Source organism: Drosophila novamexicana, unplaced genomic scaffold (assembly GCF_003285875.2).
Source record: "Drosophila novamexicana strain 15010-1031.04,08,12 unplaced genomic scaffold, DnovRS2.1 tig00004554-arrow-pilon, whole genome shotgun sequence".
Classification (NCBI taxonomy): Eukaryota; Metazoa; Arthropoda; class Insecta; order Diptera; family Drosophilidae; genus Drosophila; species Drosophila novamexicana.
Window position 1 is genome coordinate 3682847 of NW_020825051.1, and position 14864 is coordinate 3697710.

At 44.6% G+C, this 14864-nt stretch overlaps 7 protein-coding genes across 7 annotated transcripts in view; 3 read left to right on the plus strand and 4 right to left on the minus strand.

Moving 5' to 3' along the window:
• Positions 1–958: 958 nt before the first annotated feature.
• LOC115769907 (ATP-dependent RNA helicase DDX42) lies at positions 959–4158 on the minus strand. Its single transcript, XM_030714929.1, has one exon. The coding sequence runs from the start codon at positions 3908–3910 to the stop codon at positions 1523–1525; it is 2388 nt and encodes a 795-aa protein (XP_030570789.1). The 5' UTR covers positions 3911–4158; the 3' UTR covers positions 959–1522.
• Positions 4159–4284: 126 nt separating this feature from the next.
• On the plus strand, positions 4285–4974 carry LOC115769911 (biogenesis of lysosome-related organelles complex 1 subunit 4). Its single transcript, XM_030714933.1, has 3 exons — positions 4285–4412; positions 4472–4543; positions 4604–4974. Exons 1-3 carry the CDS (start codon positions 4350–4352, stop codon positions 4961–4963), a joined length of 495 nt encoding a protein of 164 aa, XP_030570793.1. The 5' UTR covers positions 4285–4349; the 3' UTR covers positions 4964–4974.
• Positions 4975–5001: 27 nt separating this feature from the next.
• Positions 5002–5759, minus strand: LOC115769910. The gene is made up of 2 exons (XM_030714932.1): positions 5672–5759; positions 5002–5609 (listed from the first exon to the last, which is right to left on the minus strand). Exons 1-2 carry the CDS (start codon positions 5681–5683, stop codon positions 5097–5099), a joined length of 525 nt encoding a protein of 174 aa, XP_030570792.1. The 5' UTR covers positions 5684–5759; the 3' UTR covers positions 5002–5096.
• Positions 5760–6233: 474 nt separating this feature from the next.
• Positions 6234–7496, minus strand: LOC115769909 (histidine-rich protein PFHRP-II). Its single transcript, XM_030714931.1, has 2 exons — positions 7424–7496; positions 6234–7354 (listed from the first exon to the last, which is right to left on the minus strand). Exons 1-2 carry the CDS (start codon positions 7433–7435, stop codon positions 6365–6367), a joined length of 1002 nt encoding a protein of 333 aa, XP_030570791.1. The 5' UTR covers positions 7436–7496; the 3' UTR covers positions 6234–6364.
• Positions 7497–8292: 796 nt separating this feature from the next.
• On the plus strand, positions 8293–8925 carry LOC115769912 (MIP18 family protein galla-2). Its single transcript, XM_030714934.1, has 2 exons — positions 8293–8492; positions 8560–8925. Exons 1-2 carry the CDS (start codon positions 8372–8374, stop codon positions 8907–8909), a joined length of 471 nt encoding a protein of 156 aa, XP_030570794.1. The 5' UTR covers positions 8293–8371; the 3' UTR covers positions 8910–8925.
• Positions 8926–8989: 64 nt separating this feature from the next.
• LOC115769908 (mitochondrial inner membrane protein OXA1L) lies at positions 8990–10850 on the minus strand. The gene is made up of 3 exons (XM_030714930.1): positions 10523–10850; positions 9324–10401; positions 8990–9268 (listed from the first exon to the last, which is right to left on the minus strand). The coding sequence occupies exons 1-3, from the start codon at positions 10604–10606 to the stop codon at positions 9087–9089; spliced, it is 1344 nt and encodes a 447-aa protein (XP_030570790.1). The 5' UTR covers positions 10607–10850; the 3' UTR covers positions 8990–9086.
• Positions 10851–11611: 761 nt separating this feature from the next.
• LOC115769984 (formin-J) overlaps positions 11612–14864 on the plus strand; it is a 36819-nt gene continuing 33566 nt past the window's right edge. The window contains exon 1 of the mRNA XM_030715045.1: positions 11612–12214. The gene's annotated coding sequence lies outside the window, so the exon portion shown is untranslated. The remainder of the gene's footprint in view (positions 12215–14864) is intronic.

A 14864-nucleotide genomic window follows, 5' to 3' on the forward strand; every position in this document is an offset into this window, starting at 1 on the left:
AAAAAAAAAATACGCAGCAACAGAAAAAAGCATAAAGTTAAAATATTAATTGTAAAATAAAAAAAAAAATAAAATAAACAAAAGAAAACAGAATATACTTGTATTTTAAGGCAGGTTAGAGAGCGCAAACAAACTATTAAAAATTTAAATCAAATTTAACGCTAGAACTTAAATATAAAATATTATTAAATAAACATAAACCTGTATATATCGAAATGTATGTTACATGCGGCAACAACAAAACACACAAACAAACAAAAAAAAAAAACAAAAATTAATTAATATATATATATATATATAAATAAAAAATACATATATAAAAGAGTATTGTTTAAAAACAATTTGAGTTTCGTATGCCTTATTTTCTTTAGGTTCCTTATTTTATTTCCCTCATTTCAGTTTATGATTTTGTTTTTTGTTTTTTTTTTTGTACGATGTGGTTAACATGGACCAATTTTTATACATATATAATATATATCCCCACACACACACACACACACACACACCGAAAAAAACAACTATATGATAATTATTATAATTATACATATAAAACAGAAACAAAATTGAAACGAAAACGAAAACGATTAAAAGAATTAACACAACATAGCAAAATTTTTAAGCGAATTAATTGCTTCTCGAGCTATTCAAAAGTCAAAGAAAATATGAAAAACAAAAAGCTTAAAACAATTATGCAAAATCTCGTCAATGTGGTAGTTAAATGAATCTCAACTTTTCTCAATGTTATATCAAACCATATGCTAAATTATTATATAATGCTTATCGTCGTACTCTTATTGAACAAAAAAAAACAAAAAACATAATACGATAAAACAAAAAATAAAAAAAAATCGTAGTGGTTTCATTGTAAAACAATATTTCATAAATTTACGAATAGCTTCGACATTTTTCTCGCTTCTACAAAAAAAAAAAAAAAAAAAAAAAAAAAACCCAAAAAAAAAAAACGCTAAGGAAAAAACAAAATCTTAAAAAATAATTTAAAAACACAAATATATATATAACTCGGCCACATTGTTTTTGCAGTGCACAGTTTTAACGGTGGTTTTTTAGCGAGCTGCCAGATCGGTTCGATTCGATACGAGAGCATCGAAACCGTTACTGAACTATGCACTGCGAGAAATTGTGGTTAAGTCAAATTACGACAAACAAAATTGGAACCGGTTCGGGGTCAGTTAAGGCCATGGAATATGCGCAAATGTGATTTTATTCAAAATAAAATACACATAAAAAAGAAACAAAAACAAAAAACAAAAATAAATGATACAGAATTACAATTAATGACATTTTTATTGAATCGGCATTGGCTGAGTGTGAATGGAGCGTGTATATACGAGTATTTCCCTAACATAATATATATAATGGATATATATATATATATAAATATATATTATATATATATATATATATTTAATGGTAGCCTTTAAGTTGTAATTTTAAATGAAACAAAAGCAAATACACATTAAACAATATGAAATTAAAGGAGGATTGCTTTCGATTCAGGTTTTCAGTTCCAACGACTCTTCTTGGCACGCTTCGCATCCTGATTGCTGTTGCTGTTGCTGCCGGAGTTGGAGGAGCCACCGCCGCTTGGTGGCGGCGGCGGTGCTGCAAAGACGCCCGTCTCCGGCACCGTTTGCTCCCAGGTGCGATCGCTGGAAGCGCGAAATTGTGAGTTATATTGCGAACGGAATGCCTGGCGCATGGCCGAATAGCGATCCGTTGCGGGTCCGGCGCCGGATTTGTTCAAATCGGCAACTGGACCTTTACCAAGGCCAGCGCAGGAGGAGCCGCCGCCACCTCCTCCGCCGCTGCCCTCATTGCCAGAGCGCTCGCGATAACCCAGGCCCATGAAATTGTTGGCGGGCTTCCGGCCCTTGCCCTGTTTGAAGCGCGAGCTGCGAAACCAGGAGCTCTTCATGGCCAGCTCCATGAGATCGTCGGGCACCGTTTGATCGGCGCCCTCCAGATTGCGCACAAGATGGCCAGCAAACTCCTTGTCCTTATCGGTGACCAGGGTGTAGGCATTGCCCTTCTCGCCCGCACGGCCCGTGCGTCCAATGCGATGCGTGTGCGTGTCAATGTCCCGGGCAATGTCATAGTTGACCACGTTGCGTATGTGGGGTATGTCCAGGCCACGGGCGGCCACATCGGTGGCCACCAAAATGTCGCACTCCTTGCGCTTGAACTGCGTGATGACCTTGTTGCGGTCCGCCTGGTCCATGTCGCCGTGCAGCAGCAGGCAGTTGTGCTCCTTGACAATCAAATTGTTGGCCACCGTCTCCGCGTCCGCCTTCTTGGTGACAAAGACCAGGACGGCGCCCTCGGAGAGGAATTTCACCAGATGGCACAACAGCCAGTTCCACTTCTGCAGCGGATTGGGAAAAACGTAAACATGCTGAGTGATGTCCTGATTGGCCTCGTTCAGATCACCCTGGACTATGCGCACCGGATCGGTGAGAATGTCGCGGGCGAGGCGTTCGATGCGCTTCTTGAACGTGGCCGAGAAGAGCAGCGTCTGGCGATCTGGGCGCACATGGTTGCAAATGGAGCGCACCTGCGGCTCGAAGCCCATGTGAAACATGCGATCCGCCTCGTCGAGCACCAGAAATGTGACGCGCCTCAGGTTTGTGGCCTTCATTTTGACCATGTCGATCATGCGCCCGGGCGTGGCCACCACAATCTCGCAGCCCTGCTCCAGCGCCTTGCTCTGCTCCCACTTGGAGCCGCCGCCATAGCAGCAGACCACATTTATGTTGTACACCTTGCCAAATTTCTTGGCCTCGTTGTAGATCTGTAGAGAGAGCTCACGCGTCGGCGCCAGGATCAGGCCAATGGGTCCATCGCCCGGGCGCAACTCGCGCTGATCCATCAGATGCGTGAGCAGCGGCCAGATGAACGCAGCCGTCTTGCCGGAGCCCGTCTTGGCAATGCCAATGATGTCACGCCCAGACAGAGCTGCGGGCACTGCCTGCGCCTGTATGGGCGTGGGCTGTGTGTACTCCGCCTTGCGCACGGACTTCAGCAGCTGTTCGTCGAAGCCAAAATGGCCGAAGGAGCTGACCGGTTTGGGTGGCAGGGCGCCGCTCACCTTGACGCCCAGCGTACGACGCAGTTCGCGCACCTGCTCCTCGTCCAGCTGTGCGATGTCCTCGTGGGGCGTGTAAAAGTTACGCTCGAAGGGCTCGTAGTCAATCTCCGAGTGATAGATGGGAGGCAACGGATCAATATCCTTCTTCTTGGGCGGTGCTATGGGATTGCCATCCTCGTCGTATTCGATTTCCTGATCAGAGCCCTCGTCGCGCAGACCCGCATTGGGATTCTCCTCCATGTAGCGGTAGTAGCTCTCCTCATCGTCCTCGTCGTCAATGTCGTGGCGCACGCCCTTCTTCTCCAGCGGCGCGACGCTCGCCTTTTGCTGCGGATCTGTCGCACGCACCTTTTCCTTTTCCACCTGCTGTTTGATGCCAGCCATAAACTGCTCCAACGGATCCTCATCGGAGTCGGTGTCATCCTTGGCGGTCGGTATCGCGCCCGGCGAACCAGGTGCCGGTATATAAGCCTGCTCCGGCTGGGGCTTATGCTGCTGCGGCTCATCGTCGTCGTCAAAATAATCGTCGTCCATGTGCTGCTTGCGCTTGCCCACAAAATTTGTGGAGTTCGTGTACTGGCTAATCGACTCGAGCGTCGAGTAGCCGTGCTTCGATGTGCTCCCACTCGCTGTAGCACCAGCTGCCAGACCGCCTCTGGCCTGGTTAAAGCTGAATCGAAATCCCCCGCCTCCACGGCTGTTGGTTAAAGCCGGCGGCGGGGGCACTGCGCTCATGTTGTTGCCGCCGCTGGGCTGCTTCTTGTAGGGAAAGCCGCCGCCTCCGATGCCGCGGTAGTTGCTCATGGCTGCGTTGGGCTCGAAACTTCTCTTACTTTTCAAAACGAAGCACAAATCAATACAACATACGCGAGAATAGAATTTGCAAGATGCGCATTGTTGCCAACCTAATCAGAGTTGTCGTTGCCCAGCACTGGAACTAAGCGGTGTTTGGAAGGTGACGATATATCAACGATAGTTGCACTGCGATAGTTGAACGACGAACAAATCGAAATTTAAAACTTTTCAGCAAGAAATACTTGTGCTTCGGCATGTATTAGGCGTTAATGTTTAAATTAATTTTTAATCAAATTTTAGCGCAATGCCTTACATTTTCAACATGCCCCAATGCCCTAATGCCAAGCAGTGCTGTCAAATACTGTTTGATATCGATTATTGACTCATCGGCTATCGATTTCGTCTTGTTGATATTTTGTCTGTTGGCAGCAACAGATGATAAAAAGAAATGGTTGAACAGACTGCAAAGGATTATGCTAAAATTATACAAAGCGCGGATCTGGAAAAGGAGGTGCCTATAGTTCAATAACAATGCTTTCAATTGCTAACAAAAATGTCCATCAATGACAGATTAATCCGCTCTGCACCAACATAGACGACATGCTGGCCCGACTAGACGAGTTTGAAACGGTTTTGGCCTCCGTAAGTCGCGGAAACATACACTAACTAAACTAATTAATTGAATTAATTAATGTGTATTAGGTGCGCGCCGAGTCTAACGGTATCATGGCCAATCATGTGTGCAGTATTCTCAGCTTTAGCGAAAACTTTGGGGAGCTGCGACAGCGAATCGACAACTTGGAACAGTTTGTGGCCACGGTAAACGAGAACCTGAACGAGGTAGAGCGATCCGTGGATGTGGCTGAGCAGGAGCTCAATATAGCCGACTACAGTATAAAGGGCTTGCTGCTGAAACCATTAAGGGCCAGGCTAGCCGCCACAGATACGTCTGGAACGCCGCCCAAAAGTAATCTGGTCGAAGGCGAGTTCCAGCCGGTGCCCATATTCAAATCGGACGATTACTTTGGCAGCCGGGCGGATGAGACGAATGTCAGCGTATAACGCCTAACTAGATGTTTAGTCAATAATTAGCAGATGAGTTTAGTGAGCGTGTTAATATAATTGTACATTTGTAATTATTTGTTACGACTTCGATCTGTTTTCTTTTTCGTAACAGGAAAGTCGAGCTCGTGACTTAGGTCTTGATTTCCTCGCTCTCTTCAGAGCTGCCGCCGCTGCCGCCGCTGCTGCTGCTGCTGGGCTCGGCGGTGGTCTTGGGCTTGTTCAAAACCTCAGAAATGGGCACTGGATAAACAAGCAGTGGACGGGCGCTGCTGCCTTCCTCCGGCACGTGCGCATTCACGTCCTCCACCGCGGTGGTTTTTTCCTGTTCCTCATTTGGTGCAGCTGTGGTCTTCACCTGCGTGGGCACTGGAATGTCACGCTGATGGCGCGCTGACTTGTTGTCAGCCGGCTCAATGAGTGGAATAAGGGGCTCGGGTACGGCTGGTTCATCATGAGCTGGTTTTGCTGGTGACTCGCGCTTTGGTTTCGTGGATTCGACCAGAACGGCCTCGAGTCCAGTTGATTTCGCCGCCGGTTCCCTCCAAATAGCCGGAATAGCGCGGACAGTATCACTTTCAGTTTCTGTAATGTCAGCCGGTGCTGGAGCCGCCGTGCATACGGCGCACAGGGCCACAAAAATCAACTGTATGTACAATGGATAATGATATCAAAAAATGTTAGCGAAGAAAATCCAGCGGCTCTTACGAATTTTCTCATTGTCTGGCGGAAACTTGACTGTACTGAAAGGAAAGTTTTAGCGAACTGTTGGATTTGCTGGATTGTCGGCGCATTATATGGAAAGTCCGCGATGAGGCGGCGTAAACGGCACTCTAGTCGGGAACTGCAGGGCTGCAGGTTGGACCTGGCTGTTAACCAGTTTGTAAATCTATTCACTAGTGATAATTGCCGCACTAGCTTTACGCTGTGTTTCTGTATCAACATTATTGTATGTATATTTAATTTGCCTGCTGATGTTTCAAATGATAGAGCGGGCTAATTGTAAGCTGTAAAGATCAGCGCAGCATCTTTTGACATATACAAGTTGTTACTCGGAATCTATACTAAATGCATGAATATTGAATGCGAATTAAATGTGGCTCAAGGTGGAGCCGGTCAGGTGAGTTGATTACATATTTTTATATGCCCGAATGCATATATTGGCATGGCTCCAGGCGGGGGCGTATGAGGCGAGGGTCTGTGCGTAAGCGTTAACTAGATATTTAGTTAATAATTAGCAAATTGCTTTTGTAAGTGTGTTCGTATTGTAAATTTTTATTTATTTCTTTTTTTTTTTACTTCGGTTTGTTTTCTTCCTCATAACATGCTGAAGCAATTAACAGGAAAGTTGAGGTCGTGACTTAGGCCTTGGCTTCCTTGCTCTCCTTGCCCTCTTTAGAGCTAGACGCTGGTCTTGGGCTTGTTGAACAGCTCCGAAACAGGCACCGGATGATGACGCAGTGGACTGTGAGGGGTGCTGCTGATAGCAGCCGGCACTTGGCCATTCAAATCCTCCTCTTGGGGCTTGTCCTTATGCTCAATTGGGGCAGCTGTGCTCTTGATTTCTGTGGGCACAGGAATGTCGCGCTGATGACGCGAATGGCCATCATGCGGTCCAGCGGATATGGGAAGGACCAGGGGTTTAGCTGGGCCACCTTGAGTGTGGCCATGCGCATCGTGCTGTTCAGCCCCATGTCCAGCCGGCTTTGGTGGTGAATCGCGTTTCGGTTTTCCAGATTCGTGCTGTACGCGATCGTGTCCCAAAATGCCAGTTGGTGCGGCATCATGATGAGCATCATGCTCATGTCCAGTTGGCTTTGGTGGTGACTCGCGTTTGGGTTTTGTGGATTCATGCTGTACGCGATCGTGTCCCAAAACGGCGGCTGGTGCGGCATCATGAGTGTGGGCATGCGCATCGTGCTGCTCAGCCTCATGTTCAGCTGGCTTTGCTGGTGACTCGCGCTTCGACTTCTTGGGATCGTGTTGTGCAGCAGCGTGTGTCAAATCGCTTATTGGAGAATCATGATGGTGGGCAGGAGCATCATGCTGCTCAGCCTCATGTCCAGCTGGCTTTGATTGTGACTCCCGCTTCGGTTTTGTGGATTCGTGCTGAATGGCCTCGTGGCCAGATGGTTTATCTGTCTGGTCAGTGTGATGATTATGCTCCAGGAGCTCATGAGCCTGAATGGAATGCGGCTTGGCAGAAGCAGCTTCATCGCGCTTCTGACGATGCTTGACCTCGGGCTCACCCAGCAGCACAACCCTCTCGGCAGGCTTTGGATCAACTAAAACAGCCGGATTAATAGGGCTGGGACGAGCTAGTTCAGCTTCTTTAATATCAGCCGGAGCTGGAGCCGCCGTGCACACGGCGCACAGGGCCACAAAAATCAGCTGCATGTACAATGGATAAGGTTATCAAAAAATGTGAAATGTGAGAGTAAAGAATCCAGCGGGTCTTACGAATTGTCTCATTGTCCGGCGGAAGCTGATGACTGTACTGAAATGATATTTCCAGCGAACTGTTGGAGTTGCTGGATTGTCGGCGCATTATATGGAAAGTTTGCGATGGGGCAGCGGATCTCTGGCCGGGAATAGTATGTAGTGATATGTTTGACATTGTTGTTAGCCATTTCGTAAATTGATGATAATTATCGGACTAGCTTAACGCTGTTTACCTAGCGAGTTTCTATATCAATATTATTGTATGTATATATTTGTTTTTCTTATTGATCTTTTAAATGATAATGCGAGCTAATTATAAGCTGTAAAAATCACCGCAGCATCTTTTGACATATGCCATTTATATTTCCTTCCACTCGCCATCTATACATATATGGAATATCGAATATGGAATATGGATTTGAATGAGCATTAAATGTGGCTCAAGGCGGAGCTGTGTGTACCTGGTCAGGTGGGCAGAATAAGCGAATGCTGCATGTTGATATTGCTCGGTCTTGGGAACCCGGTAAGTTAGTCATCTATATTTAGCACCTTGTTGCGAAAAAGCTATCTGGAAATGGGTGCAAATACTAGGAAGGCGAATTAAAATTCACATAAATATAATTGTGAAACGCCTCTAATTACGGGCTTTACGTAAGATGACACTCTTGCTTATATTAGCGCAAATTAATACGGCTTTGCTGGAAACTGTACTAGCTGAGCTAAGTTGTAAATTCCTGATTGATTAATTGTAGCATTCAAATATAATTGCGGAAATTAAAATTATCAATTCAAATTGAGAAACGTTCTAGGTGTGCCAGTGTGTGCACAAAGTCTGCGGTTAAATATTCGCTGGCAAAATGAGTTTATTTTGTGCACATGCGGCGTGTACACACTGGCCGCTAAAATCAAGCGTAGTTAAAATCTGTTGTTAAATAGCCTATTAAGTTAAGAGTCGGAACAGCAAAGATGCCCACAGAAATCGAGAATTTAAATCCGAGCGTCTATAGCAAGATCAAGGAGCGTGCGGTAACAGCCAACGAAGAGGATGAAAACATTGCCGATCCCTTTGACAAGCGAGAAATCTTTGGTAAGCAAATTAACACGCACCAGAAAATTTTTTTTACTTAATATATGTACGCGTGCATCCAGCGCAGATCTTATACGAAACATCAATGATCCCGAGCATCCGCTAACGCTGGAGGAGCTGCACGTAGTCCAGGAGGAACTCATTACCATAAGCGACAAACAGAATTCGGTGCACATCAACTTTACTCCAACGATTCCCCATTGCTCGATGGCCACGCTGATTGGTCTCTCCATACGGGTGAAGCTGCTGCGATCGCTGCCGCCTCGGTTTAAGGTCACCGTGGAGATAACGCCGGGTACACACGCCTCCGAGATGGCCGTGAACAAACAGCTGGCGGATAAGGAACGCGTTGCCGCGGCGCTGGAGAACAAACACCTGGCCGAGGTCATAAACCAGTGTATATCGGCAAAGGGTTAACCGTCGCACTATTATAATATATGCTCAATGTGTCGTGTGTTGTTTTTGTTAATAGAAAATATATTCAATTTTAGCATACATGACATATGCCGCAACTTCTGGGATCGAGAAACTAAAGGGTACGGTTCTAACATTAACAACAAACGCTTAACGGCCAAGACGAACAGCACACGGTGGCTACTGCTCCTTGGAGGGAGGCTTAAGGCTTCCTGTAGGCGGTGTCGCTCCTTGGACTGGAGGCTTGGTGGGATCGTACTTGTACGTCTTCACTAAGGGCCCTTTGCCGGCCTTGGCAAAGCGAATTTCATCCAATTGCTGTCGCTCCTCGATCTCCTTTGTGATCTTCATGTTGTCCCAAGCTGCAAGGAGCAAGCGGAATTAGATAGTTTCCGTTTGACTGGCTGTTCAACTTACATTCCTTCATGCCGCCCACAAAGCCCTTTTTCTTGGCTGGCAGTGCACTGGGCGGATGGGACACCATTTTATCAATTTTAAAGTAATCCCGCACAGCGGGAATCCGCAACACTGCCACCTGGCCCAGCGAGATAAAGTTACTGCAAGCCCAGTACGTCAGAATGGCAGCGGGAAAGTTCATGGTGAAGGGAAAGATAACAATCGGCAGGGCGCGCAGAACATACTTCATGGTGTTCATGTTGGCAGCTGACAGGCGTGCGCTGTCCGTGCCAAGTTCAATGGTCAGATACAACGTGGCGCTGGTAATGACGGGTAACAGATAGAATGGATCCGCCAGTGTCAGATCCGTGAACCAGAAGAGGCCACCGTCACGCATGGACTCCACGGGCGTGTTGGCCATCTGACGTAGACCCATGAAGAAGGATAGGAAGAGCGGCGCTTGCGCCAATGGCACAATCATATTCTTTAGAGGATTAACGCCCTTTTCTTTCATAAACAGCATCATTTCCTGCGCATATCGCGCCGATTCAATGGCATTGCCCGATTGACGCGCCTCCGTCATCTTCAGCTGCAGCACCTGCATCTGTGGCATGTTGTTACTCATCTTGGCTGAGTTGCGTTGCGCAAGGATGACCAGTGGAAAGATTAGGGTACGTACGACGATCGTACCTATTGCAATGGTGCCCCACCAAGGAATATCCCACGTGCAGTGCAGAAACTCCATACAGTTTTGTACCATGCCCACTGGCGACCAGCCGCCCAGGCCAATGGAGGCAAATGTTGGTTCGCCAGCCAGATTAATAGTTTCCATAAGGCTTTCCAGATCCGTGGAAATATTTTGAATGGCTGGTGGCAAAGGCGCATCTGGAATAGCAGGCAGGTCCACCAACTCCTTGGCGGATTCCAAATTGGTCGGCACGTCCATCTTGGAGCTGGCATATCGCAGTCCACCGGCTGCCGCCGACGAATAGAGTGGGATCAATGGTGACGGAGGCGCTAGCATGACACGAGTGGTCAGCTGGTTGCTCCAGCTGCTGCTCAAATGCATGTCTCGACTGCTGCCGCCTGTCGGAAACATCTGCAAAGGTTCCTCTATTCAATATGGGCTGCCATTTCATTCATAATAAACCGCGCTTTGCAGGTTATGTCATAAGGGGCTCCCCTGGTGACAGTCGCCGGCGGTGTCAACGGCGCCTTACCTGTGTGGCACCCTTGCTGGCTGTGGAATTCATCGTCAGCGCCGCGTGAGTCGCTTTCCATAGTTGCATTCGCTTGGCCAACATCTTGCACTTTGCTTTAATTTATAAATGTAATAATTTGACGCATTCGCGTTCGTCGAGTTAAAAGAGATGGCAACTTCGTTCTCTCACAGATGGTCACTTCAAAACATCTGTTTCTTTTTTTTTTGCCAGGGCTGAGTAATAATTGGCGTTTGGTCAATTTTAGGTGCACTTCTGTTGAGAATTCAATTTTGAAACTTTACAATTTGTCTTGTTTTTAAAATTTGTATGTATATTGAGTGTTAATCCAGTAATCAAATGATTTTCCTTTTAGCCGCTTTCATAAATTTTTTGTTGCTCCTTAAGTCCAGTGACACGATTGCTGCGTAAATACTTAAATACCGTATATCGTATACCGTAAATACCGTATTCGTATACCGTAAATACCGCAATTGGCGTCGGTTACTTTTCGTATTTCAAACTCACTTTCACAATTACGATTCAAAAAGCTTTATAATTGCCTTCCGATATAGACAAAAATATGATTTTACGCTTTTAACAGTTAATAATCAAAAAAAAAAAAAAAAATGGTGCTCGAAATGAAAAGAAAATTAACTCAAACTGTTAAATACTCAAATCCAAAGTAAATGCCCGTCCTCTCTCATAACTCTAATAACTTTTAGCCAAAACTTAAGCAATTTTCTGTCCTTTTTTAAACGTAGTCTCTTAATTTTATGATATATACGCAATGTTGTAATCAGTAAAACACTTTTCAGTATTGAATTTTCGAATGAGTAAAGGGGTGGGTGCAGAAATATACATTCATATATCTAAATGCATATACAGGTCACCTATTTATTTATTAATCATAGTTAATCATACGCAGCGCCATGCCGTACGCACGCTGCGAGAGCGCTGGCGGTGGAGCTGCTCGCTCGCTCTCTTTATGATCGTAAGCGAGGAACAATGATCTCTCTCTTAACTTCAGTCGCTTTTAGATATTCGAGGCGAGCAGTCGTGGTGCGCACGCGTAGCACTTGCACACAAACACACACACACACAAATCGGGTGAAAAACAGCAAGAAGAAGCATACGAACTGAGCGAACGACGGGTAAATTTGAATTTCTATCTGATTTCAGTTAGTCGCGAGCGCTCCAACGAATCGGTAACGGTTACTGCGCTGTGGGCAAGTCGAAATTAACAAATTCGCAATTTAGCATTGCAATTTGTTGGAGTATTTCTCTTGACTGCGCTTACATTTTTTTGTTGTTGTTTGTTAGCCGCTGGAAACGCTGGCGGCGCAGCCAACAAAGTTCTTTGCGCGGCTGCTGCCGTCGTCGCCTGTCGCAGTTGCATTTTCAATAAACGCGTTTTCTTTTGGCACGTTGCGTGGGCGCCCCCTGCCATGCGTCTGTCTGCCGCACGGTGTCTGTGTGTGTGTGTCAGTGTTGGTTAATGTGTTTGTGTTGCTAATTAAAACAACAAATGCAACTGCAATAACAACTAGAAACGAGAAACGATAACTTTGACGCAAGCCAAACAAAGTGCTATCGATAAATGCAATTAAGCTCATTCACAAATTGGAGCAACAGCAACAACAAGTGCAACAACAAGTGCAACAGGTGTTGGGCGGCCAGTGCTATACAATTATTGTTTTTGTTTTTCATGTGGTAAGTTTCATTTTGAAAATCGAATAATATATTTATCAAAGTGCTATCAGCTCGCTGGCCCATAATAAATAAATAAATTCTTGTTTGCCTGCTTATTAGCGATCAGCATCTGCTTGCATAAGTCGCCAGTTGAATTAATATTTATTAGACCAGCGACGCGTTAAAACTAGATCAATTACGCGGAACAATAATTCTGATAAGAAAACGAGACACCCCTCCCCCGCCTTCAGCCAATCCATTTACCACAGCCCGCAAGCAAGTGCAGCTCATTAAATGCTTAAGCTATTACAATCGAGTTTATGAGTAAGGCCATAGATTATGTGGGGCATAAGGAAAACTTAATATTCTTATCAATAAATATAGGAAAATTTTTAATTGAATTTCAATTTTGTGGCACACTTGCACTTTTTAATTTTCATAGAAAGAGAATCAGTTCAAAATCTTTAATTCAAGATAAAAGTGAGGGAAGATTTTTGATAGGGTAGCCCATTTCCATTCATATATCAGAAGTTCTCGCTACAAATCTGTCAGCAATAATTAGTAGCGAATCGAGTTATATAGTAATTGTTATTGCGCAAATCGGCTGTAATCGCAAGACAAACAATTAATTAACGCGACAGCCGCGGGCTGTTTGGCAAACAAAATGCGAAGCTCACGCTTCGCCCCGCAAGGTTTCGTTTCTCAAGATCATATAAATTCGTTTATGGTTTGTTCCCGATACGCAACGCCCCGCAGCGGCATTAGATCTATGGGCTGGGATCTATGCTCTTAGATCTTTGCCGATACAAATCAGATTCGCCAGCAACAACAACAACAACAACAACAACAGGTGGGACAGCTACCTGGCCGGGCAATTCCGCGAAGGTTTCGAGGTTTATGATATATTCCAGAGTTCCAGACACTCAAGCACCCGGAGGCAGCAAATCTCAACGCGCTGTGCTTCAAAGTGGCCCGGCTTAATTCCAATTGATTTCATGCTTTATGCGAGATTTTTGATTCGCAGATTTCTTTCCCAATTTTTTTCTTTCGTTTTCTTTTTTGGCAAACAATTTAAAGTGTCAATTTGTGTTTATAAAACTAAAATTATTTATCAAGCCGCTGGCCATCGCAAGTGGGCAGCGTAAACAGTTAAAAAACACACGCACATGCGCATACATATGCATATATATATATATATATATATATGTATGTGTGTGTGTGTGTGTGTGTGTGTGTGTGTTGGGCAAATACTGAGTGCAAACGCGAGCACACACAAATAGATATTTCTGACTTGGCTGCAAAGTCAATTGCCAAATATGGCGCACTTGTTTGTGTGCGGTTTAATGTCACACACACAACACACACACAGCACACACACACACACACACTCACACACACACACTCTCTCAGTTGCACAAGTTTAACTCTCCGTCTGTCAATAGCTAAGTTTTGTTTTGAAAAAGGAAATTCAACTACTTGTTTCGCCAAAAGACAGCAGAAATAGTCACCAGAGCTTCGCCAGCTCCGATAAATACTCGTAGCAATATTGTTTATAAATAACCAAACCTCCATTCCCCATCATTGTTGCTTGCATAAATATTGAGATTCGCTTGCGTTAGTTTTGGGCGCATAAATTTATTTGCTTTTATTTCTGAAAACTCGCGCTCTATAAGGCCCGCAGCATGAGTGTGCATCTCATCTTAACTGGGCTAAGAACTTTTCAAACTATTTGGCATCAGAGCTAATTGCACATTTTTATTTTTGTAATTGTAATGTTCGCTGACTAATTCGTTGAATTGTTGACTAATTCGTGCCCGATTCGTAGCCCAGAACGCCTTTCAATACGCTTCTCAGTTAATGTATTTACAAGCTACATTAGAGGGAAAAGCCCAGTTTCCTAAACAAATTAATAGAATTCTTTGCTTATATCTAACATATCTTTCTATATAATATAATAAGCATTTCCTCCAGAATTCAAACTCGAATAAACTCGAACTGTTAAATACCCAAATCCAAGGTAAATACCCTTTCTCTCTCGCAACTCTCACAACTTTATAAAAACTTAAGCTGTCTTCTAGCCTGGCAGCATCTTTAACCTCTAGCTTTTTATTTAACACCGTTTTTGTAGAGCTTTGTGTTGATTTTCTTTAAGTTTAATAAAGTTTGCAACTAAATGCTTTGCTCATTCATAAAGTTAATGATGGATGAATACAGTTCAGCTTTTTTGTGGATGGCACTTCATTATGGCGGAGTATTATCAATTAAAATGGGTGTAAAAACAGCACCCGCAAAACTTGGTCAAATGCTTAATGAATCAACTGGCCAATGAATCACAAGACATCAATTGTCAATGCCTGACAGGTTTCACTGTACAGTGTACACATTATGGATTGTATTTAGCCTTGTAGAGGGTATTATAATGGGGACATCTTCGAAGAAATAAGGCATATACATGCATAAATGTCTGATCATGATCTGCTCTAGGCAGCACATTTGTGTGTCGGAATTAGTTAGAGCCGAGCACAAGTTAATGTAGCTGCCATAGGATATCTTTTCAAATTATATATATAAAAATATAGGAGGAAATACATATCGTATAGATATCTGTAACAAACATTGTTAATCTGCAAGAGCGCAAGAGAAGGGTATTTAATATTCGGCGTGCCGCCTA